The following is a 25634-nucleotide window of genomic DNA, read 5'->3' as shown; positions in this document are numbered from 1 at the left end:
CATTGACTCCGATATACAATAAACTTCAGTATCAAATGTGCTGGGAACAAACAAGAGCATAGATTAACAGACAGAAAGGACTCAACAAAGAAATCAGTTAATGTGTACTAACACTGGTACAGCAAGCAAGCACTGTAACTTGAACCCATGTCATTCTCTCCAAGGAAATTGCAAGCATTTGCATTTTAAAAGGAAAAAATATCAAGGATTCAAATTTTAAATATGCTATAAATTTGCATTTTTAAATCTACTATGATTTCTTCTAGATCACAATATAACTGTTGAAAGTTCCACTTCAAAGTATGCAGTATTTCATCTGATTTTCTATTTAGGGCTTAACATGTAAGCCGATAGAAATATAGGATACTAATAGCAGGGTATTAACAAAAGGTATAGCTGACCAAGGTGGTTCATGTAAAACCTCTAGTGTTGTAATTGTTACATGGTCTTGGGTAAAACTCAATCCCAAAAGCTACCCATTGAGGTGAGGGTGGCCTCACGCTTATATGCTTAACATTAGTTTAGGACTCAGGCGAAGTTGGACTTCACTTCACACCCTCCCTCACTCTCAGCATGCTCACTCAAAAGCGCACCTAAAGTATGCAGGCCAAGGACACACACTTTACCCATCCTTGAGTACTCCGGCTCTAATATCATGTTACACGGTCTTGGGTAGAACTCAATCCCAAAAACTAGTTATTGAGGTGAGTGTGTCCTCACACTTATATCCTTAACATTACTTTAGTACTCAAGCGATGTGGGAACAAGTGATTGAAGTCCTACTTAAGATTGTGATTGAAATATGCAACACATTTACAGTTTTTAATTTTGACTTCTGACAGTGTTGAACTCGTAGATGGGATAGGTAATATATATGTTCATCTACTATCTCTTTGAAAACTAAACTATGACTAATTCCATGTGAGCAGTCATGATAGCATAAAAAAGTAAGTCCTCCAAATATGTGCTGATGCAACAAACAAAAACCTCAGCTTCAAGTTGAGCTCTGCTGTACAAAATCAAAAACTAAACTAAAACATTGAGAAGAGAGAACAAGATTTGTGATTCCGCTTTCAGCAAATAAGTGAATTGGTTGAACATACATTTTTTTTTGGGGGGGGTCAATTTTGGGACAACGTTAGGGAAGGAAATGAGGCATGCGAGACATTCTTTTGCCACTGACAAAGGTGATGTTTGTCACGGGGAACATACATGTGATGACCCCATTCTGTGTTATAATGCTAATCTTAACTATACTTGTGATTATGTGCTTAATATGATTTATGGGTGTTAGTTGTGTGATTAAATAAGTTTTTGAATTTATATCTGTTCACCGTAGAGAAATCTGTTCTACTATTGGTTATAATTTGAAATTGAGAGTCGTAAAGGCGACAGAAACCAAAATTGATTATACCATTGTGATTAGCATGATTTTTAAAGCATATGGTGAAGTTTGATTAAAAAAACGATTCAGATCAAAATAATTAGATTATATTAATTAATTGAGCCTTGGTTAATTAGACTAATCCTTAGTTAATTAGCTTAAGCTAATCACCACTATATATATAATTAGTGCTTAGGCTCAAGACATTGAGCTCATTTTCATTACTTGGCTGAATTTATACACCATAGAGAGAGAAAAGTGAGAATTAGAGAGAGAGGGAGCTGTTCTTGAAGAATTGAACTCAAGCTTGGGAAATTCAAGAGCTAGATTCAAGAATTAACTAGAATTGAAGGAATTGAAGGCTCTAAGTAAGTGATTGAGCTCTAATTCATAAGTTTAAGTTCATAACAATGTGAATCCAAACATAATATATGACTAAGAACAAGAATTAAGTTGACAATGTTGAATTTGAAGTTAATAGATGCATGCATGTAAGAGTTTGCATGATTTTTGCATATTTGAGCATAAAGTATGTTAATCATGTTAAATTGAGGGTTGATTGACACAAATTATCATGTATTGAACTCTAATTTTAAGTCTTGAAGCTTACATATGCAAGATATAAAAACATGCGTTGCTTACATGTAGTTCAAAGTTTGAATTTGGTTGAATTTATGAAATTTTGAATCATGGGTTAAAATTAGCTCCAAATATATATATAATTGAGAATGTTCTTGCATATTTGCGTGAATCATGCATAAATTTGGACCCTTGAATGTGTGTTTGAAGCTCAAAAAAATTCTGGAAATTCTAAAATTCGACTTCACCACTCGAGCGAAGAAGTTACCGCTCGAGCATATAATGCAAGCAACCAATACTTTTGCAGATATTGAAAGGTTGGCTCGAGCAACAAAAGTACTGCTCGAGTGACCACTCACATTTTTTAGCATTGGCTCGAGCGACCAAAATTGAGCTCGAGCATAAAAATGAAGCATCCAATACTTTTGCAGACCAAGGGGTCGCTCGAGCAAAGTGTCCTATTTCAGGAAATTTTGAAAAGTTGTTTTATGTTGCAATTGATGTTCTCCTTCATTTCTGAGCATTCTTAGGCATACGTTGAGCATTCCAAATGAATTAAAGAACACGAAAGAAGCCTAAGAAATTAAGCAAACTAAAGAACAAATTGAATTGTATTATGACCTAATGTGTTGTGAATTATGTAAGTTTAATTGCAATGACAAATCAAGCATTTGAACACTGTGAGTAATATCTTAGTAAAAATATTTTTGTATATGTATTATTTTCTAAATGTTACCTATGTGGTAAGTTTCTGAACTTATGAATTTATACTATGAATGATTATTCTATCTGTTTGATTCGTAATAGAATCTGTAAAGTAACTGATGTATGAAAACAAAATAGGCCCAAAGCCATTTGGTATGTTTGATCAAAAATATGAAATGGGACTAAGGCCGTTTGGTATATTTGACAAGGATACGGATTAGGCCTAAGGCCATTTGGAATGTTTAACAAGATAAGACTAAATGTCATCTTATATATGAATTGGATTGAAGGTCGTTTTGTATGATTGTTAAATGAACCAAAGGTCGTTTTGAATAAGGAATTGATTGGACCAAAGGTCGTTTTGAATATAACTACGGATATGATCATGATCATGAATATGAATATGCAGATAAATATGAATATAAGAATGTTGGACCCGAGGTCGTTTGGTATTATGATATGAAGGAGCGGTGATCATTTATATATGGATCCATTAGACTTGAGGACGGTGTATGAATAAGTATTGGACCCGAAGTCGTTTTGTATAGACGGACCCGAGGTTGTTTTGCATATAATGGACCTGAGGTCGTTTTGTATATAGATATGATGCACTACACCCGAGGTCATTTGATTTGATATTGATCTACAAGTATAGTTTATGGATTTTGATGTACTATGAATGAGAATAGTAGTTCAAATATTTCAATTATAAGTATAATTTATTTATATACGAATCTCATTTATTAGCCTCTTTACTCTGGTATTATTTATTGAGCTTTAAATCACTCCGTATTTATATGTAAGTGAGCAGCGGAATGTCTAACCCCAACCTTAGTGAGATTGTGAAGGTTACCGAGATTTTGGAGTCAGTCAAGGTTGCCTCACGCACGACGCTTTTGTTTTGATTTTCTTTTGCTTACTTTCGATGGTCATGTAAGACTAGGCCTATATATAAACCTTGGTTTTTGGTTTGCTAGTTTCTAAATGCTACTAGACATGTATAATCTTTTATGTTCTATTGGGTTTGAGTTATTACATAAGTGAAAAGTTTTTGTTATGCCATATATGCACAGCTCATTGGACAAAATCTATTATTCTGCTTCCGCTTCTGGCTCGCTATTATTAAATATGACTTGATTTTAGTCTAAGACTGTAGGCAATCTCATGATTACAGGCTGGTTATGATCCTAACCTATGGGGGCGGGTTCGGGGTCGTGACAATACATTTCTTTTTTCTATTTGGTATTCTAAAAGGTAACTCAAACTATGCATCTCTTATTTAAACAAGTGAATTACTAGATAAATATACTCAGACAGCTAAGAAATGATAAACCCAAAACTTAGCATGAAAGATCCTCCAAGTGCGGCTCTGAGAGGACAACAATCAACAAGAAGAAGACATCACACAATTTTTAGCAGGTGAAAACATAAAAAGCCATGTAGAAAACCAAGTAATCAACCGCCCTATCAACAAGCAAATTACAACAGTTGAAACAGGAACTCTTCCAGTGTCTGCACAACAACACAAGCACACATGTCCAGACACAATTGCATGCACAGAGACATTTGTATTACAATCAGGAAGGTTACTTTAGTTTTCATCAAATACCTCTTCTTCTAAGCGTTCAAACACACTTTTTGTGCAAGCCGTGGAACAACCTTTTCCCTTGTCTTCATCAAACTGTGAAAGAGATGTTGCAGAAATAAATTAAAGGAGTACAAACTCAGAATGTACAGCACAAGAACAGACAACAGTCATAGCAAGATAGGTCCTGAGGAATTAAGATAAACAAAAATTTCATGGACAATGACAACCTAGATACAAGGTAGGTATTTGCATTGTAATCTTTAGCTTGGAATTAATGAATTGAGAGTGCTCTAGGCTATGGCCTTGTGTTAGGGTTGTGTCCCTCTCCTTCCCCTTCTGCTTTCATATCTTTCTATTTCCCTCTCTCTTCTACTACATACTGCATCATTTTGGTACCAAAACTCAACTTTGATCTGTCTTTTTGTTTAATCGGCTAGGTTGCCTTCTTCTTGAAACGTCCTAGTTGATCGAACCCAAAAATAAATGAATAAACAAAAATAAAAATAAAAAATTCTATCACTAATTGTTGCCATTGACAACTACAAGCCACTTTGCCGTCAACAACCACTCGTCGAAGTATCCTCATACCCTCGTCAAAGTTCCCAAAAGTGTTCCCTTATAGCCTTGCATGTTACCAAACCCTAGGGCTCGATCGAGCACCTTGAGGAAGATGACCCACATTCCCTCTCTCAATTGCCGACCAATCAAGCTATCTAGTTGAGATTCACTCGTATGTAGACATCGTTGTCGTCTTGATCAACCCTCGCCGTCACTCACCATCTCATCGATCACCAACTTCAATCTTTTGAGAAGACAACCAAAATGGTAATTGTTTAACCTGTTACCCAACCCTTCAACCCACAACCCAAAACCTCAAACCCAAGTCTTAGCAAACCATATATTTGGCCGAAACCCAGCACACTAGAATACCATAGAAGCCAGACCAGTCCAAAGTCACACAATAACCAGGCCAGCCCTCTCAGCCCACAATTCATATTAAGTGAAGCTTGACCCGGAATCCACATTAAAACAGGCCAACAACCTCACTAAATTTCAGCCCTAATCATCCTCACAACCTGCAAAACAACACAGCCACACTCACGTACCCATTAAAATAAAATATAAAAAAATCCTTTTACCCCATTAACCATGTTCACCAACGAAAAGATTTACTCAAAATTTGATGCCTTGCATCAAACTGTACAAGGACTTAAGGCCTCCTTGGCACAGACACGATCAACTTTGGATAAGACAAAATCATCTTTTGGATAAATTTTGTTTTAGAAAATACTTCTAAACCTCCTCAGTGTGCTAGTAAGGACCACGTGGAACCTGTTGACCCAGCCGAGAATTTGGAAATCCAAGAAGTTGTTCCCACACATATAATACCCTATCGAAAGAAGAGCCTCTTGAACCTACAAATGAACTCAACTGGTCAGATCCTACTGATTCTCCACTAACTACTTGATCATCATAAATTGATTTGATTGGTATTGAAGAAATCTTGTGTATTTAGAGTTTAGTGGATCTAGTCAACACACTGGGTGCCAAAAGTAGTTGGCATAGGAAGACAACAAAGCAAGTCCCATATTCAAAGTATTTGATTCTTTGGGGTGGATGAGTTCAATACTTAACGGAGAACTCGAGAATGAGTTCTTTTTCTCAATTAGGGAGAATGACGTAGAACATGCATGCATGGAAATTTGTCTTTAGTATTTATTATTTTTTTATTTTTTTTATTTTCTTATTTAATTTTAGTTTAATTAAGAGTCTTATTTTGGTTAGGAGCTTTGTTAATATTTGCTTCCTTTTATTTTAGGATTTAGTTTCCCAACTTGATTGAGTTTTATTAGGAGTCTAGATTATGATTTAGTTTCCTATTTTGATTAGGTTCTCTAGCCTATAAATATTAGGTATTTGCATAGTAATCTTAGCTTGGAATTAATGAATTGAGGGTGTTCTAGGTTGTGGCCTTGTGTTAAGGCTTGTGGCCCTCTTCTTCCAGTATTTCCCTCTCTTTCTTCTACTGCGTACTGCATCACTCGTGCATCATTATTAAATTAGAGAGAATTTATAAAAGGGTTACAAACTGCATATCAACGAGAATGGGGAAATACAAAGATAGATAGTTTTGTTCAAAAATGGAGCAGATATACTAGAAGCATTTCATGGAGTACCCACTGATAGTTTTGTTCAAAAATGGTGCAGAATGCAGATATACAAGAAGCATTTCATGGAGCGCCACTATTCATTCAGTTTCATGAATTAGGGTCAGGCCATTACATGCCTCGATGTATTTATTTATTGATGTAGCATAGGGTGAAGATAATGCTGCCCACAGTTGGGTTGTGGCGGCATTAGGGCTAGTGAAGCTTTTAGGATTGGAGTTCCATAAGATAGAGGATGCTTCCTGGGTTGCTAGATGGGTAACAACTGGGCATGGTTTCCTAATTGTTTGGTTGCCGGATTATAAAGATTGACTGATTAAAGATTCTGGACAACCACCTTGTAAAATATTGTGGCAGGGAATTGGGGGCCAATGGGTGTAGAAAGGAGATAGACTTAATTTAGATTTCATCTAGTAGGTTTTTGGTGCTGAAATTGAAGCTATTCTAGAGCTGTGAACAATAAAACACAAATGACAATTGTCGAATAAGAAGAAACTGATGTAACACGATTTAGAGTGGTGGATATGTGTTTAGAAGGCTTAGTTTGCCTTTAGGAGTCAGTTTATGACATATTTTAAGGTTGTAAATTCAAAGCTTAGTGCTCTAAAATCCCAATTTGGGACTTTCACTCTCTAATGATATCCATTCTCTAATTTTGGTTTCATCAAGAACAATAAGCTAGAAATTCCAACTAGAATTCCTTAAGAATCACCCCCTAACAAAAGTCTGCGTAAGACATCACACACATTTAAAAAAAAAAAAATCCCACATTCTCAAAATCCAACTCTCTCTTGAACAGAAATGCTATGTTATAATGTTACTATAATTCTAAAACTAATAAAAATCATATATAAGACCCTAAATACAACTTGCACTGCAACACGTCCCATAAACCCATTCTCCAACCAGCAAATCTAAAAATTACCAAAATTCTTCTAAGATCAAAACTTGACCAACACAAACAAGAATATGCTAGCAGCCAACTAAACTACATAAACATAAAATAAGACTCAAATTATACCAAAGTGTATGACTTTACAAAACAATTGGATGCAAATAAAGCTCGTGCACGAAAACCTGAAGCCAATTCTTTTACGTGATTTATTGCATGTTAGTAAAATATGACTGAGGTTTTCAGGCATTTCATATAGAAAGACTTGTGCCCAATAAAATAAAAAGAAGCAACCTTGTCAAATTCATCAAGACACTTTACAGCTTCAGCTATGGCTTCCTGATGCTTCTCATCCCACTTTTTCTTTCGTTCTTTCTGTCCAAGAAATATTAAAAACGAAGCATTGTCCACAAAATTTTAGTGCAAATTTAATGCAAAATATCTACTGATCATAAACTAACATAAGGATTACCTTCAAACGAGAAGTCAACGTGTCTGTAAAAAGCTCATACACCAACTTACACCCCACATGCCATTCCCCAGAAGGGTTCTTCCATGACGAATTTACAACCAGAGATGCCCCTACATTCAATGTTTAATGCTTGCATTAAACAGATACCTAAATAGATCCAAAACTACAAACGAGGTACCTGGCCAAATAAAATTATTCAAAAACTGATAAATAAATGAATAAATAAATTCAGAAGCAGCCAAATTTTAAACTAGAGATAGATATAAGTAATGTGATATTATCTTGAAATCACCCTTTCTCCTAGGATTTTAGAAAAAATAAAAAGAATAGCAGGCATATGACATAAGTCCAAGGAAAAAGGATAGGTTAACAGAAAAGGACAGAATATACAGGGAAAACATAGAATGTTTCTTCCATGTGCTACAAGAAGCATTGTGCTAAAATTGTAAATACAAACATAGCCCCTGTAATGAGGTTGGGCCCATTTAACAAGGCCTTGTCAACATTCTTTAGCAGCAAGAATGAGATTGGGTCATTGGCATTCACCATTCACCCATGAACATTCTAAGTGTATCAGGAAAAAGATTTGACAGTTTGATGAAGCTTGTCCAGCAGAACTTTAGTGCAAAAATTAGACTCACTGGATCACCATGATTTTGATCAGAATGTTTTAAAAAATTTCATTCATTTCCAAGATAAACAAGAAATACAGAAAATAGTCAGGCAAAAAAAAGCAGAGTCAGATTGAATATTGGCCATTTAATTGTCCTCTGCTTATTTTACAAAGGCAGTAGACTGTTCATACCATACCCTTTAGGTGTCTAACACATTCTTTAGCACATACAATACAAAATTTGTACCTCGCTAGGGTTGGTCAGTGGCCAGAACTCATGAACCTCACTAGGAGGTCAAAAGATCAACTCCCTCCTTTCCCCTCCAAATTTACCCCGAAAAAAAATTGCATACGTTCCATGACATCGGCCAAAATCATCCATTATGGTCAACTTGCAGGAATTATATGAATGCATTAGTACATACGATCTACAATGTAGAGATGGCATATGCATGGTGCATGACTCACTTATTTAAGAAAGAAAATTTTATGGATTAAATTACTACGAAACCAATTGTATTAGGGTAAATTTCACTTACCTCCCCTGAGGTTATGACAATTGTAGATACCTCCTCCAAGCTTTTGAAACGACAATGACATCTGCTCTACTTTGGAATAGTGTTTCAGATTCTTCCCTGTAGACACCCTATTTTTGACCGGCCTTAAGACTTGGGCGCTCCGTGAAGAGCTCTCGATGATGAAAACAGAGACCGCTCCAAGCAACAAGCCAGGGATGAAGCAAGACAAACCTTTCTATACCCGTTTTGGCCAAAGAGTTTTTCAGATCTTCAAAACATATTTTCAAGATGTTTTTAAGGCATGTGATACCTTTTCATTCATTTTGGTCATTCTTGGCGTTGTGTTTTCCAAAATGATTGATCTATTTTTCAGAAAAGAGAACTTGAAAAGCTATAATGAATGATAAGATAAGGGAAACCTTCTACGAATTTTGGCCGGACAAGACTTGCACAGCCGAACAATTTTTTGATAGCGAGATGGACAACTTTGAGATGGGCGAGCACGTCCGAACAAGTTATGTTCGAGTGAGCATGCCCAAATCGTTTTTGTCCCGCCAAACAAATTTTGGAAGGAAAACGACGGACAACAAATGGACGCTTGAACAAGTCTTCTCCGACGAAAGCTATTGACATCAACCAAACAGGCTTTCATGAGGTGTCCCTAGCATCTCGGAATATGTCATCCGAATCCTTAGGGATCAAATGGCATATTCCAAGCTCCCCAAGCCTATTTAAACCCCTCATTTTAGAGAATTGGGGGCTGGCTCTAATTTTCTATTTCACAATTCCTAGTTCTAAACTCCTAATTCTATTCTCTAATTAAATTAGTTAATTAGGTAATTAATTAATCAATTAGAGTGAGAGTTGGTGAGATTTGGACATTGATATTCATACACTTGGACTATCTTCATCATCCCTTTGCTTGGAGAGTTGGAGCTAGAGATCTTTGCTGGCCAGAGGGAGCTCGAATTGGAGTTTGTGACCAACTTGAGCTCTATCTTCACTAGCTTAGAGGTAATCCCTACTTCCATCCATGGCTTTCTCGCAAGATTCTATCCCCGCTACTTTTTTTTTATTATTGCTGGAGTTCTCTTGAGATCACTTAGATCATTATTGTCGAGTTGTTGATAACTTAGTTGAATTTTCTCTTCTCTCCCTTTTTTGTAGTTGGTAGAGCCCTGTATATTGACTTCGGCCAAGTCTAAATTGTTTTTTTCTGATTTTATTATGGGTTAGAAGCCCAGACATGGTTTCTTCTATAAGAAGGGACCAGATCTCCCCTTTTGAACCTCTTTTACATGAATTTGAGTAGTTAAACTCATCTTCATGAGTAGGAGGAGAACCTTTTGGTCTGTGTTATGCTAATTAATCTTAACCATGCTTATAATTATGAGCTTGATATGATTTTGAATGTTAATTATATGATTATATGCGTTTGTGAAATTCTATCTGTTCACCGAAGAAAGATCTGTTTGATTTTCTGTTATAAAATTTAAATTAGGGGCCGTAGAGACGTCAGAAACCAAAATTTATTGTACCATCGTAATTAGCAAAATTTTAGAGCCTATGATAAAATTTAATAAGAAATTTATTCGGATCAGAATAATTAGATTAAATTAAATGAGTAATTATCTTATGTATGATTAGGAGACTTAATCCAAGATTTGTGTTATAAGCTAATCACCACTATATATATATGGAGACATGAGATGAAACTCATCTTCCTTGAGCTCAAATCAGCCAAGAAGAATATAGAGGGGGAGAGACAATTAGAGAGAGAGAGAGAACACAAAATTGAAGACTTAGACTCAAAGCTTGGAGAATTGAAGGAGAATTGGAAAATTGAGCTAGAATACACTTAGATTCAAGCTATAGGTATGATTGTTAACCTTGATTCTTGTAATAAGAATATGTAGAAGTTGAATTCACCTAATTCTTGAGTTCATGTGAATGTAATTGTACAAAGAAAGTATGGGTATGTTTGGTTTACATTTGGGAGATGAGTTTTAGAAAAAAAATTTCTAAAAAATTGTTTGGTTTGAGTTTTTCTCAAAAAATTTTCAAAAACACTCTCTCTCTCTTACACATCAATCAATCACTTTTTCTCTCTCCTCTCTCCTTCTCAATCACTTTTTTTCTCACACACATCTACTCAAATTCTCCCAAAATATCAAATCATCCCAAACTCCCAAAAAAACAACTCTCCCAAAATATACAACCAAACAAACTAAAAAAATTTCTAAACTCTCTCCCCAAAAAATTTTTCAAAAACAACTTTCCCAAAAACAAACCAAACAAGCCCTATGAATCTCTTTGAAATGGAAAAATTGAGTTGAATTGTGTACATGCATGCATGAATCACCAAGTTGAGCTTGAATTTCATGGAAATATCCTCATGCATGAAGCTATAATTGACATTTTTGGTGATTTTTATAGTCTTACTACTTTTCATCTCATGCATAAGAGTTTTGGGAAAATTTGAAAAGAAAAGAGTACAATTCATCTCATGCATAGTTTCAACCTTGTGATTTAAGCTTGAATTTGGGACAAAGGTTCATGATTTTGAGTAATTGGTTTTAAATTTCCATATTCTCATGTCCTATAATGGTTTTCCATGTTTTGGCATCAACTTGCAAGCTTTGGACCTTTGAACATCAAGTTAGAACTTCAGACAGAATTCTGGAAAACCCAGAATTCAGCTTGTCCGCTCAAGCGAGGAAAGCCTCGTTCGAGCGTGAAATTGTAGCTCCCAGAAGTTTTGCAGAGATAACACGGTGGCTCGAGCGGACGAATCTACGCTCGAGCGTACCCTGCCTTGCGTGACTCCTCGCTCGAGTGTCAAAAACCTCGCTCAAGCATAAATTACAAACCAGAAGCTTTGCAGACCAAAAGGGTCCACTTGACCGACCAAAGCTGCGTTCGAGCGGAGGACCCTGTTTCAGAAATTTTGTAAAGGCATTTTATATTTTGTTTTCCGTTCTTTTTCACTTCTAAGCATTCTTAGGCATGCATTGGACATTCCAAATTAATCAAAGAGCATGAAAGAAGCCTAAGAACATAATACGACTTAAAGAACGGAATGAATTGAATTATGACCCAATGTGTTATGAATTATGTAGGGTCGACGCAAGGGCGAATCAAGCACCGGATCACCGTGAGTAATATCCTAGTAAATATATTTTTGTATATGCATTATTTCCTAAATGTTGTCTACGTAGTAATTTCTAAACTTATGAATGCGTATTCTATCCGCCCGTTTCGTGAAAGAATCTGTAAAATGAATGTCATGAAAATGGAAAATGGGCCTAAGGCCGTTTGGCATATTTGACAAGGACATAGATGGGGCCTAAGGCCATTTGGAATGTTTAACAAGATAGACTAAAAGTCATCTTATACATAAATTGGGCCGCAGGCCGTTTTGTATGATTGATGAATAGACCAAAGGTCGTTCTGAATAAAAAATTGATTGGACCAGAGGTCGTTTTAAATAAAGAATTGATTAGACCGAAGGTCATTTTGAGTATAAATACGGAAGCGACGCATAGTTATGAATATGAGAATGTTGGACCCAAGGTCGTTTAGTATTATGACATGAAGGACCGATGGATATTGATACATGGATCCATTATCCATTAGACCTGAAATTGGTCTATGAATGAGTATTGGACCTGAGACTGTTTTGTATAGATGGACCCAAGGTCGTTTCGTGTGCGATGGACCTGAGGTCGTTTTGTACATGAATACGATGTGCTAGACCCGAGGTCGTTTTGCTCGTTATGGTCTATAAATCTGATATGAATGGGAATAACAGTGCAACTGTTTAAATTATAAGTATGACCTATTCATGAACGAATCTCATTCATTAACCTCTTTACTCTGGTATTATTCACTGGGCATTACCTCACTGTTTATATTTATGTATGTAGGTGAACAGCGGGATGTGCAGCCCAGCCCCAGTGAGCGATGAGAAACCATGTTTTGAGAGATTAACCAGAGTCGCCTCACACAAGAGGCCTTGCTTTTGCTTTACTGCTCTTTGAACCTTCTGTGGTCATGTATGACCAACCTTGACTAACCTGGTGTATAATTTGAACTTTTGTTGACACTGGTTTTAAATAATCCTATGGCATACTTAATGTGAATATACGTATGGTGTGAGTTATTATGTGAATGTAAGAATGTTTGGTTAAGCCATGTATGCACAGCTCAACGGACAATTTTAGAAAATTTTCTTCCGCAATTTGGCCCCTTATTATTAAATACGTTTTGATTTTTGACTAAGGCCGCAGGTAATCTCGCGATTACTGGCCAGTTATGACTCTAATCCATAAGGACAGGTTGGGGTCATGACACCTCTCTTCTCATTAGAATCTCCCCCCTCCCCCCTCCCCCTTTTGTTATTTTGGTTGATTTTCATTCATATAGAAGCCTAGACAGGGTTTCCTCAGCGAGAATCAATTAAATCTCCCCTCTCATTATTATTTCATGAATTTGGGTAGTTTATACCCTATGAAGCATGGGTGCGGGTACAAATACTGGTACGGACATGATATAGGAACGCCGATACGGCAAAACCTAAAAAAAATAAAACACAGGTATGGCTAGGGTACATCAATAAATTTTTTATTTTTTATAATTTATAGTTTGAGATCTAATCTACAAATCAAAGTTCAATACCAAAACTAAAAGGAGAAATTACAAAACCAAAAGAGAAATCATAGTTCAACAATACCAATACCAATACCAATACCAATACCAATACCAAAGCAAAGTCTATAAGCTATTTTAATGCCATTAAATCGGAGAAATTATAAAACAAAATTTCATTCTAAAAGCAAGCTAAGCAAAATTTAAAAACTTAAAGCTTTAGTTTTCACTTCCATCAACTTCATCATTGAATAATACATCTTTCATCTATGGCACATCAAGTAAAGGATTTGTAATTTCAAGTAAACAAGAATTCTCTAATAAATTAAACGTATTCCCACCAATGTCCCATAGCTTGGTGTACTACCGATGTACCCATCAAGTAGTGCGTATTTTGAGTACCCGATATGCATAAAGCCCTATCGATGCGAATACCAATACTCAACAAGCACCCGGTACGAGTACAGCAACATTTTCGAAATACCCATGCTTCATAGTTTATACCCCTTTTCATGCGTTAGAGGGTGAGAATCTCTCTATCTTCGCTAGAGCCTTCTTTATGAATTATTGATGATGTAGAAACCCAAACACAGTTTCCTCAAAGATGATAAGTTGGACCTACCCTCTCAAAACACGTTATCACAGAATTGGGTAGTCCATGTGTAAGAGGTTTAGGACACCTCCTTATCCTCACCGGAGTATTTATTTTAAGTAATGATAATTGTTATGCATGTCGTGTGCATTGGAATGGGTTTCTTTTCTCCCTACCCTTACTCTCCTCTTTTATTCTGCTTTAATTTTATTATTATTCAACCACCATGGCATTCACATGTTTAGGTTAGAACCATGCATCTGAGCTCAAATCATTGTATCTTGATAGTTGTGTGGTGTGTATTTCTTGATGTTTCATATGCCATATCGATAGTGTCCGGGCTCATAGGATTCATTTGTGTGAATTTTGTATTTTATAGGTCTTTTTGCATATAGGATCATACATATTTCTAATCGGTTGTGTATTGTTGCACTTGGCTAGAGTACTCGCTGAGTCTCCTTTTCTTCATTCCGTGCATACCATTCAGCCCAAATATCTAAGATCATGCATCGATTTCTAACTCTTTACGTTCATGGCATAGCATGGAGGAGTACTAAATGAGCCTCTTTCATCTCTGCATCTTGTGTGATTGTTTTTTATTATGTCTAGCATACTACATGAGACTATGTGCTTATGTGTTATATCTCTATGAGTTCTCATTGTATGGAGGCCTCATTGCCTAAGTTGGGATGGTTCCAATCTCTTTGCAAGTCAGTTATCTCGTCTATTATGAGATCTCTGCTTTTAAAACCTTTTCAAATGGCGAGAGATTAGAACATTCCAAAGTAGGTGATTTGGTCTACACTTGTTTGCTCCACATAGTAAAGATAGCATTAATAATTAGGTTATATGATCATATTGCATTAATAATTCTCATATTTTGGTAGAGGCCGATCTTTAATCAGGTGAGCAAAATTGCCCAATTCATGAACTTCCCCCCTCATACCTAAGCTCCCAAACCAAGACACTTTGGTTGTGACGGACATTGGCCTTTGGCACGAGTCAGGGTTTCCTAGCTTCCCCAAAAGATTAGGTGGCTACTCTGAGTCTAGTGATGCAGTCCATATTTGGCATTTCTTGTGATTAGTGGATTTTCTATGGATTTCCCATATTTGGACTCTCACCAGCTTCACATTGCATACTCGTGGAGTCGGACAGGGTCCAAACTGTGCGGGTGCTTCAGAAACCCCTTTCCAAAGGAGGTCCTACTCCCTGTTGTGACTCCTTTGTTGATAAACAGGATGGAAATTGATGAGGTAAGCATAAATTTATTTTAAAATCTCCACTTTACCCTTCATCAAATTCAATAAAAGATACAAATCTTTTCACACTAACATATAAGGTAAATAACACTCACCTCCCTTGATAATTGGAGAAAATACAGTTAGTTTCACACTTTCAACATAATTAAACTAATCTCCCTTGAGTTTTTTATTCATATAACAATTAGGTTTTTTTTTCATCAGTAATTTATTAGCTGTATGAATGAAAAAATGATGTTGTCATATTTGTTTCTACTAAAATGCATATTTATCTTTATTTATTTCAGTGTCTACCTATCATCTGCATTAGTTTCGATCACTTTAGCCTTACTAAAAGGGAGGTCATTGTAATTATCCCAAAAGTATAGGGCTAACTGTATTTTTCCCAAATCTCAAGGAAGGTAAGTATAATTTACCCTAAAAAATACAAGTCCTCCAACATCGCTTCAAATTTAATGATACTACACAAATTAGCGTTTTTCAAAGAAGGTCAAACCTATTTTTGTATTTTATAAACACAACAGAAATTATTTTTTTTCCCTGAACACAAAAAACTTTTCTTTAAAAAAAATAACACTTTTTTTCATATAGTTCCAAAAACTAATTTTTTAATACGTGAATCAAATAATAAACTTAATTAGGGAATATTTTGAATTTCAACATTGAAATTCATAACTCGTGTTCTTTTTCAAAGTAGTCACTAAAATTTCTATAAAAAAATAGTCCCCTATTTAATTGACTATGACGTATTTATTGAATTTAATAAGATGGACATGCGTGCATTGGTATTGAGTAAAATTAAACACCTAAATCACCTAGCCATTTCCATTAGGTATGATTAACTCTATAATGCATGAGATAGTTTCATATTGAGTTAACATTTGTATTTGTTTTCTACTACCATAAAATTTGTGTTATGCACAACCTAAAAGAATAATTAAATATTCATCTATCTACATATATATATAAGTGAGTTTTTTAACAAAGAGAGTTGTGTGAGCTTCAAAGTCTTGATATCAATTTTTTTATCTTTTGATCATTAACTTTTTTCTATGGTCTGGTGAAAGAAAATTAACTAGTTTTATGAGTTTTATAAAATCATGATATCATGTATTGTTAAAGTATCTATGCATTGAACTTCTTTTCTTCTTTTTTTATACAACTTCAAATAAAAAATATAAAATATAAATAATAAAAAAATTGTATTTATAAGAGACAATAAAAAGAAAAAAATAAATACATGTGAATAATGTGTATAGCATTGGTCAATTATTGGTAGACACAACAAGAAATGATCAAATCACATCATCATACATTACTACTACAAGAGAGAATAAGAAGAATAACCCTAGCATAAACTAAGGGTAAAATAGTAAACCAACAAATAAAACCATCACTGTCCTAACATAGGGCAACTTAAGGGAGGTAATTGTTATTTTAAAAACCTAAGGGTAGGTATTTGCAATTGTCATAAACCTCAAAGGAGGTCAGTGTAATTCACCCAATGTATTAAGATGAATGCATAACAGATCCACCTCTTCAGATAAGAAGAGAAAGTAATGTGAATGTGTGTACATACTTGTATCAAGCCTAATATGTGACAAGCCCTACAAATGTCACATCATCAAAGCCCCGCCTGCATGGCAACCGACAAAGCACCACGCTGGCATATCATGTGCCTAATACATGGCGAGTCCTACGGGCGCCATGTCACCAATACCCACCTGCATGGCAGACCACTAAGGCACTATGCAAAACCAAGACTACATGCTTAGCCTAAGAGGGAGCATGCACACAAGCCCAAGTATGAAGAGCCCTACAACCCCTACAGGCCCATGATCCTTCTTCATATCTCGCTCCAAATCCAACAACAATATAATCAGGCCCTTGGAGACCTACTTGCATACATTGGACTTGAATTGATAAGAGCGTGTTTAACCTAAGCGAGAGCATGCACACAAACCCAAGTATAAAGAGTCCTACAACAAGCAGTCCCATGGCCCGCCTATAGTTCTTCATACTTCGCTCCAAGTCCAACAACAATATAATTAGGCCCTCAGACTACTTAGATGCATTGGACTCAGATTGATAAGAGCGAGCTCTTGGCCGTCGTAAACATTAAGATAGACCCCTAGCCCATTCACCTACTTGGTTATCTGGGTTGGGAGCAGGACCCAAGCATCACCGCTTGGAATCATCAGAGTCATCAGAGGACCTTGGGCTGGCAGCTAAGGTCATGGGATCGCCAAGATGGTTGTCTTCTTACTCAGTCAACTCCATCTTGATCAGGCTTGGAGAAAAGGCAATAGTGATCTCACACTCATACCGTCTAATGTATGTATGATATGTCGTACTCCCGCTTGCCATGATATGTTGCTCCACTGCCTACCATCAAACCACAGACAGCAACAGAGCTTTATATCAACTTCTAGCAGAGTTGGGAAAAAAAAGCCACCTGTCCAAAGGTTGCTTGAGCTCCAATACTCCAGGAGCCTATATAACATATCATATATGCAGTAGGCAAACACGCAACACGACGACAACAATCACAACACAGATTCACAATACACAAGTGTTACACCCAGACACTCATACTCACATTACACTTGAATACACACTTACACACTAGTGTTCAAGGTCTATCACTACCAAACTCTCCCTCTCCAAGCTTGCCTTGGCCTCCTCTTCACCTATGGTGATCTCAGGCCATTGAAGTGCCCACTATCTTCCCAGAGGTCAACAACGGACTAACTCTACACACACACCTACCCACAATGTGTAGCTCATGTTGTAGACTGTCCTTGCACATTGGTCATCATCAATCTGATGTAAAGCAAGATAACTGGAAAAGGGGCCAATCAGGAATTCCAAGTGGAAGCCCACTTAGTGCCTGTTTGCTGCAGCTTAAAAGCTGCTTATTTCAGCTTTCAGCTTAATTTAAGCTATTTTGATGTGTTTGGTTTAGCTTATAACTTATAGCTTATAGCTTTTTGTAAGTCAGAAATCAACTTATTCTCTGAGTGGGGCAGGAGATGCTTAATTTATAAGTCAGAAATCAGCTTATGTTCATAATTATAAACTATAAGTTGTTAAGGTATAAGCTATAAGCACTTTCACACAACTCTACCAAACAGGGCTTTAGGACCTAGGAAGCACGGATACTCCAAAAAAAGTTTCGTACGAGTATCGGATACTTATCGAATACGGATACACATACGATATGGCTTACGGCAAATAAGTATCAGATTTATTTTTTTAATTTAGGTCTCGTTTGGCAACATCATATTTTGACCTAAAAGTCAAAAAGTCATTAAAAAATCAAAAATTCAATACAAAAAGAGTCAAAGATTCTCTTCTCTCTACTTTTTGCACATCTTTTCGTAAAAAATCAAAAAGTCATCCCAAACATACTAATTTTTTTACCTCATATTTTAGCTAAAAAACCAAAAAGTTACTAAAATAGCCTATTCCCAAACGAGGCCTTAGTATACAAGAGGGATACACGAAGGATACTTGAGGGATACAACACGATACGTGAGAGGTATGCCAAATAAGTATCCAATTTTTTATATTTTATATTTTAATACACCAAAAAAGTATCTATTTTTTTTTTCAATTTTTGTTCTTATTTTATGTCTCTTCCATATTCTATAGGACTTGTATTGTCATTATTCAATCCCTTGTGATAGCCCATTTTCCACTTTGTTAGCTTTGCTACAAGGGCTGCTCACTCGTGTTAAAAAAATCACATTTGTTTCTATTTTTTAACTTCTTTCTATTATTGTTTTATTTTATTTTTAAATTTTTGATATTATAACTTGAATAATCCTTGGTAGCTCGAAATTCACTAGCTCGAATTGGCTCGAAACCCAAAACGACGTCGTTTTGGGTTTCTTTTTTTTCTTGTTTTTTCTTGTTTTTTCTTCTTTTTCTTGCTTTTCGAATACAAAGAGACAAAAAAGAGAGAGAGAAGGAGAAAAGAGGAAGAGAGGAGGAGAAGAAAAGAAGGAGAAGAGAGAAGAGGCGAGAGAGAGGAACCATCACTGCCATCACCGGCGCCATCATCAACAGATCTGTGTATACACAGATACACAGATCTATGTAGGTCTCTGTGTGTGTGTGTGTGTATGTAGATCTCTCTCTCTCTCTCTCTGTGTTGATGATGATGTGTATAGATCTATCTCTCTCTATTCTGTTTGTTGTTGTTGTTGATGATATTTTGTTGATGATGATGATATGCTCTCTCTCTCACACAGCTCCCTCTTCTCTCCTCCTCCTCCTTCTTGTTCTTTTTCCTCTTCTTCCTCTTCATCTGCAAAGAGAAAAGGAAAAACAAACAAACAAACAAACAAAAAAAAAAACACTGCCCAAAACAACATCGTTTTGGGCAGTCGAGCCACAAGAGCCAAAATAAATTCGAGCTACAAAACGAAACTGTTATAACTTAGTGCTATTGTTATCATTGCTTAATTTTGTTAGCTTATTCTTGTTTTTTAAATTTCCTTGAATATTCGTTCGAATCCTCTGTTATTGTTTGTTGTTAATTCTTTGTCAATATGCCTGGTTATTAATTGATTACTCTTTGATGAATATAAAATTGATATTAAGGAATTTAGCACTGAATATTTTATGAATGTACTCTTGCATTATGTTTTATTTTATACATACTACATTACTAAAAATTATTTTACAAACATATCATCGCCGTACTCGTATCCTACTTTTTTTAAGTTTTGCCATATCAACGTATCTTTATCCATATCTCGTATCCGTATCTATGCTTCCTAGCATGGGACCTTATGCAATTAGTTTTAATGTCAATATGAGACTCAATTTTAAGGGCAAGTTTGGGAAGTTAATAAAATAGCCAAAAAGCCAAAAAAAAATACCAAAAAAGCTAAATAGCCAAAGAACTATACAAAAAAGTCAAAAAGATTCCCTTACCTCTCTATTTTTTGCACTTTTTTTCTTAAAAAGCCAAAAAATATCATAGACATAACAATTTTTTTCACCACATATTTTAGTCAAAAAGCCAAAAAAGTTATTAAAATAGCTTTTTCCCAAACCAACCCTAAGTTTTATACAAGTTAATATGCTGCCAGAAAAATTTATTTATGTTTTATCAGAATTGAGTAATGAAGAGTAGCATGGTAATTTTAAGATTTGTTGTAAACTATGAAGCACAAATACTCCAAAATAAGTCATGTACGAGTATCAGATACAGATAGGCGTCCAATACGCGATACGTATTGGATACGGCAAAAAAAATCCCAACTTTTTACTTTTTGTGAATTTCGGATACGCATAGATACGTGGGAGATACATTCCGAATACTTTTGGGATACATGGGGCAAAAAACGTAATTTTCATAACTTTTTTGTGGGTCAAACCATAAATAAAGAAGTAAAATTGAAAATAAAACAAATCACATCCTTCAAATACACATACACAAGAACCAAAATCAAAAAAACATAGAGAAGAAGAGAAATCCTAACCTCAAATCCACAAATCAAAGAAGCGGTGAAGCAAAAATCTCTGGTTTCTTCAGCTCAATCGACCACAGCGACAACAAGAACAGGTTTCTCTCTCTCTCATTTTCTCTCTCTGTCTCTCTCGCTGCTCTCTCTGTCTCTCGTTCTCCTCTCTCTCTCTTGCTCTCGTTTTTTGTCTGTCCCTATCACTCTTCTCTCTCACGCTTCTTGGTGATATGATGAAAAATTCTCTTAAGGTAGAAGCCATTAAATTTAAATTAAATTTTTAAATTTAATGTTAGTAATTAATTTAATTTAATTTGCTTTTGGTGTTGACATGTAAGGATGAATGTTTAATTTACTTTTACTTTTAGTTTTAGTTTTGGATGTTTTATGAATGTTTGAAAACTCTTGGCTTAATACGAATCCCTCTATTTATCTATTTATTAATTTATCTTAGGTTTTATTTCATGCATATTACATTATTAAAATTTAAAAAAAAAAAATTACGAACGTACATCCGTCGTAGCCGTATCCTACTTTTTTAGATTTGACGTATCGCCATATCGTATCATACCCATACCTGTATCCATGCTTCCTTGGCTACAAATGCACTATAGTTTGGGTCATAGGTCATACTATGGGCCAAGTTTATGTCTTTCGATCTCACGTGTGGTCTATACAAGATTTAGGGTAGTTTGGAGCTCAAAGAAACAAAGTTATCTATTTGGTAGTCTTGGTCGCAGTAGAATTAGAACAAATCCAATAGCTCATAAATATGTATGTAATCAGTCTATTCACAAGAGTTGAAACTATATATATATATATATTTTTTTTTTTTTTCCAAGTGGAAACTACATAATTTGGCTTCATGTTAATCCTTTCTCTACGTATTGGCCTGCAATTTAACAGCAAAAATCTTAATTAAGTGGTTCTTTTGGTGCTTCCAGCATTAAAATTTCTGAAAGCCATTAACCAATCACTTCAAAACAAAGTGAATTTCCACCTATCTTTAATCTCTAAAACCTGCAAGCTTCCGTCAACTAATCTAGGTCCTAAACCTGCAAACTTTCAAAATTGAAACCTAATTGTAGACCGCTATATTGCAAGTTTCCAAAAGTCATTCCACATCATTGTGTCATCCAACTTCCTAACACCGTGGCTCCACCCACAACCATCAGTATCCCTATTTTTAGTTTCAATTGCCCCAAAAACTTAGCAAGGCGTAAAGCCCAAATAATTTCAGTTTGCATTAGCATTTCTTTTATAGGTCATGCTAGTGACTTTAGACTGTCAAGGGGGAGGAAAATGCCTTGAAAAAGTCAGAATCTCAAGGTATTTTTACACATCCCAAAGCACTTTCACTTATTATATACCCTTTTCATACATTTCAATACATTTTATAATGTTCACCAAGGCTTAACATTTTCCTTCTTTTATTTTCATACTTTAGGTGATTGCTGGATTGACTTCTTGCTTCAATTATTGTTGGTCTTTGAACGATGTGCAAAAATACTGATGATTATTTTGTACCTAAGTTCAGCCCTACATGCACTATACCAAAGGGAAAAGTGTCAGATCTAGGTTGAAATGACACATTTGAAATGACACTTTCTACCATGCCCTAAGGACGTTCAACAATTTGCAAAATTCTCACTATTACACACCATTTAAATAAAGAGCAATGCTAGAGACCCACAAATTCACCACAATGATGTGGTAAGAGAATTGAGTCTTTTATCATTGGGTATGTAACAAATCAAAAGTTGACGTCTATCATACCACATCATTGTAGGTCAAATTGTGGGAGATTTTTGTGGGTCTCAAACATTTTCCTTAAATAAATAATAAGGAAAATCAACATGAAAGCATAAAAGTCCAAAGCAGAGATGATTACAAAAAATTAAGGAGTGTCATTTAGAAGCCAAAAAAAGAACATGAACGCAACTTAGTTATCCCAATTGATACAAGACAATATACAAGAAGATTACCAACTAAAAATTTTATTTTGTAAGTTTAATTGATTGATATCCTTACTAATATCAACCCTCCACATTCCTTCGTGAAGGGTCAACTAGTAATTAGGAAAAAATAAACCATGTTGACAAGCTTCAAGCAAACATCCATGCTTTAATATCATTGTGCTACAAAATATTCAAAGTAACTTACCTGAAGCTCCGCATAAACAACCATCTGCATCAGCCTTCACGACATTTGAAGTATCAATATCACCACTCCCAGTGCTTAAAGGAAAAAAAATTCCTCTAGTTAGAGCTATTTCAAAGAAAAATATTGATTAGCATGTTTCTTGAAATTATCCAAAAAAAGGTACCAATCAATGACATCTAGAATTTTTGGCTTCCCATCTGAGGTAACTTGCAATCCAGCAGCTGCGGGGTGTCCACACCAGAATCTGGAAAAATAGGCGTTTTTACCACATAGATATAATACAAAAAATAGATCAATAAACCAGTTGAGCAGTATAGCCCACTTTGATTCACTTTACAAATTGATTTCAAAGCTTTTAGCATTAGCAATACAATATAGAAGCTCATCCCATTCATATATCTAGTAGCATAAAAACAGATGAGCTCAAATTACAGCAATGATCTTTGACTTCAGCATCCAAAGAAAAAACATAGGCATTCACACACGCGCACACACACCAAACATATCAAACATTTTGGGATAATGCTGTACAAATAAAATTTACACAGAAACTACATACAGAATGATGCAGCCTATTTATATTTATTCATTGGAAATCAAAAAGCTCATCACCATGATTCATAATTGCAAAAATGTCATTGCCAGAATGACCAAAAAATATATGTACGTTTATTATTTAGACATATTTTTTGGGGGAATATATCAAATCATAACTTCAACTTTATGATTTGAAGCTAGGACAGCCTGAGCTGAGAGGGAAACCAGAATAACATAAGTGACATGAGTTTTAATCTGTGAACTGAGTCTGAGAGGGAAAGAAAATAATCTTGAATGCATAAAATTGAATAACTTGTTCAAATTTTTTGGTACACAAATCAGAGCAGAGAAAATGGACGAAATAAATTCAGTCAAAACACTCGAAGATAAAAAATCGAAACTATTAAACGTTTCTATTTCAGTTTTTTCTCGGGAAACAAACACTGATCAGAGCAGAAAGCTGAGAATTGAAAGGCCGTACCAAAGATAGCAATGACAACACCACGGCCATCGAAGTCCGGGTGAGCTTCGATGAACCGATCGGCCTTAATCTCTTTCTTCGGCATGAGAGAAGCTAGGAAGGTGGACTCGTTTAGCTTGAAATTACACAAAGCCCCATTGTCTTCAGTAGAATTCACAGATGAAGAACAAGGCATTGCCCTAACCCTGCTACACTTTCTCTCTCCAAAGTTTCTCTCTCTATTATTGCTGCTGCTGCTGCTACTTCGCAGTAGCTTTTGGGGATCAAGGATTAGGGCAGGAGAGAGAAACGGCGGAGGAAACGATTGTCTTGCCCAACACGCCCCTTTCAATAAAAGCGAAGGGCTTGTTGGCATTTCTTCAGGCTAAGTTCGGGTAACTTAAAAAAAAGTATATTTATTTCCACTTTTTATCTTTTTTTGGAATCATATCAATTAATATTTTCTTTTTATTTTTTTTACACATAATATAAAAAAAATTAAAAAATATACTTATTTAGTCTTTCCAAACTTGGCCTAAATTCCGCTTTAGAGGCGTTTCGATAACTTCAGCTACGTGGTGGCGGTGGATTCCGACAGTGAGGCCGGCCCAATGGCCAGGATTTAAATAGAGATGGCAATGTGGTTAATATTAATTTTCATCCCCATTTTTCTATAATAAATTTTTCTCATTCCTCATTCCTCGTGAGTACCATCCTCTCTATTTCTTAATGAATTTAGATTTTTCCCCGCCCACTTTAATTCTCATTTTTATTTTATTTTTATTTTTTATATTTAATGTTAACAAAATTTTTTTTTTTTTAAAGGTTCACAACAAAAATTAAATATACTTTCGATCTTTTTTTTGTTTTTAATATATTTAATGTTAACAAATTTTATTTTTTTTTTTTAAGATTCACAACAAAAGCTAAATATACCGGGGCATTTCCCTAAATAAGCCAAAATAATAAAGGAATTCTCAAACTAAGCCTAGTTTTGAAAGAATTCCCAAAATGAGCTAACTCACGGTTCACAATCGCGAGTTCAACAGTTTTCCACCCCTGTCGCACGAAACCTGTCAAATTTGAAACTCGCTGTTACGAAAAACGAGTTTGATTAAGAACTCGCGGTTACGAAACGCGAGTTTAATTAAATTTTTTTTCCTTTGAACTCGCTTTTTACAAACACGATTTCATCCCAAAAAATTTTTGTGCTGAACTCGCTTTTTGAAACCACAAGTTCATCAAAAAATAGATTTCTTCCGAACTCGCTGTTCATAACCACGAGTTTATCAAAATTATGAACTCGCTATTTGTAACCACGATTTTAGGGCAATTTTTTTTCTTTAAGTGAAATCGTGGTTCACAACCACGATTTTAGAACTTATATTTAACCCCCCAGTCCCGTGTTTTGCATTCACGCTTTCTTCTCTCTCCCTCTGCTGTCTCTCTCTCGCTCTTTACTCCTCTCACTCTGTTCTCTCTCTCTCGAGCTACCTGCTCTCTCTCTCTCTCTAGAGCTCCCTGCTCTCTCTCTCTCTCTCTCTCTCTCGAGCTCCCTCTGATTCAGTATTGTCTCT

General features: G+C 35.5%; 1 protein-coding gene and 1 non-coding gene across 2 annotated transcripts in view; one reads left to right on the top strand and one right to left on the bottom strand.

The window, feature by feature from the left end:
- LOC114285230 (tripeptidyl-peptidase 2-like) overlaps nucleotides 1-24433 on the bottom strand; it is a 29418-nt gene extending 4985 nt beyond the window's left edge. The window contains exons 1-8 of the mRNA XM_082913032.1: nucleotides 24040-24433; nucleotides 23572-23585; nucleotides 23398-23459; nucleotides 23224-23304; nucleotides 23061-23134; nucleotides 7789-7898; nucleotides 7611-7691; nucleotides 4278-4349 (exon numbers count right to left, since the gene is read on the bottom strand). Coding sequence (XP_082769158.1) covers nucleotides 4278-4349; nucleotides 7611-7691; nucleotides 7789-7898; nucleotides 23061-23134; nucleotides 23224-23304; nucleotides 23398-23459; nucleotides 23572-23585; nucleotides 24040-24433 — 888 coding nt within the window. The remainder of the gene's footprint in view (nucleotides 1-4277; nucleotides 4350-7610; nucleotides 7692-7788; nucleotides 7899-23060; nucleotides 23135-23223; nucleotides 23305-23397; nucleotides 23460-23571; nucleotides 23586-24039) is intronic.
- On the top strand, nucleotides 9535-13159 carry LOC114300978 (uncharacterized). Its single transcript, XR_014361623.1, has 2 exons — nucleotides 9535-9933; nucleotides 12846-13159. It is a non-coding gene; the product is annotated as an uncharacterized LOC114300978 (transcript).
- Nucleotides 24434-25634: the final 1201 nt, after the last annotated feature.

The sequence above is a fragment of the Camellia sinensis genome, chromosome 2 (assembly GCF_055761805.1).
Source record: "Camellia sinensis isolate YWXY chromosome 2, ASM5576180v1, whole genome shotgun sequence".
In the NCBI taxonomy this organism is placed as follows: domain Eukaryota; kingdom Viridiplantae; phylum Streptophyta; class Magnoliopsida; order Ericales; family Theaceae; genus Camellia; species Camellia sinensis.
This window is presented reverse-complemented; position numbering and strand designations above follow the sequence as displayed.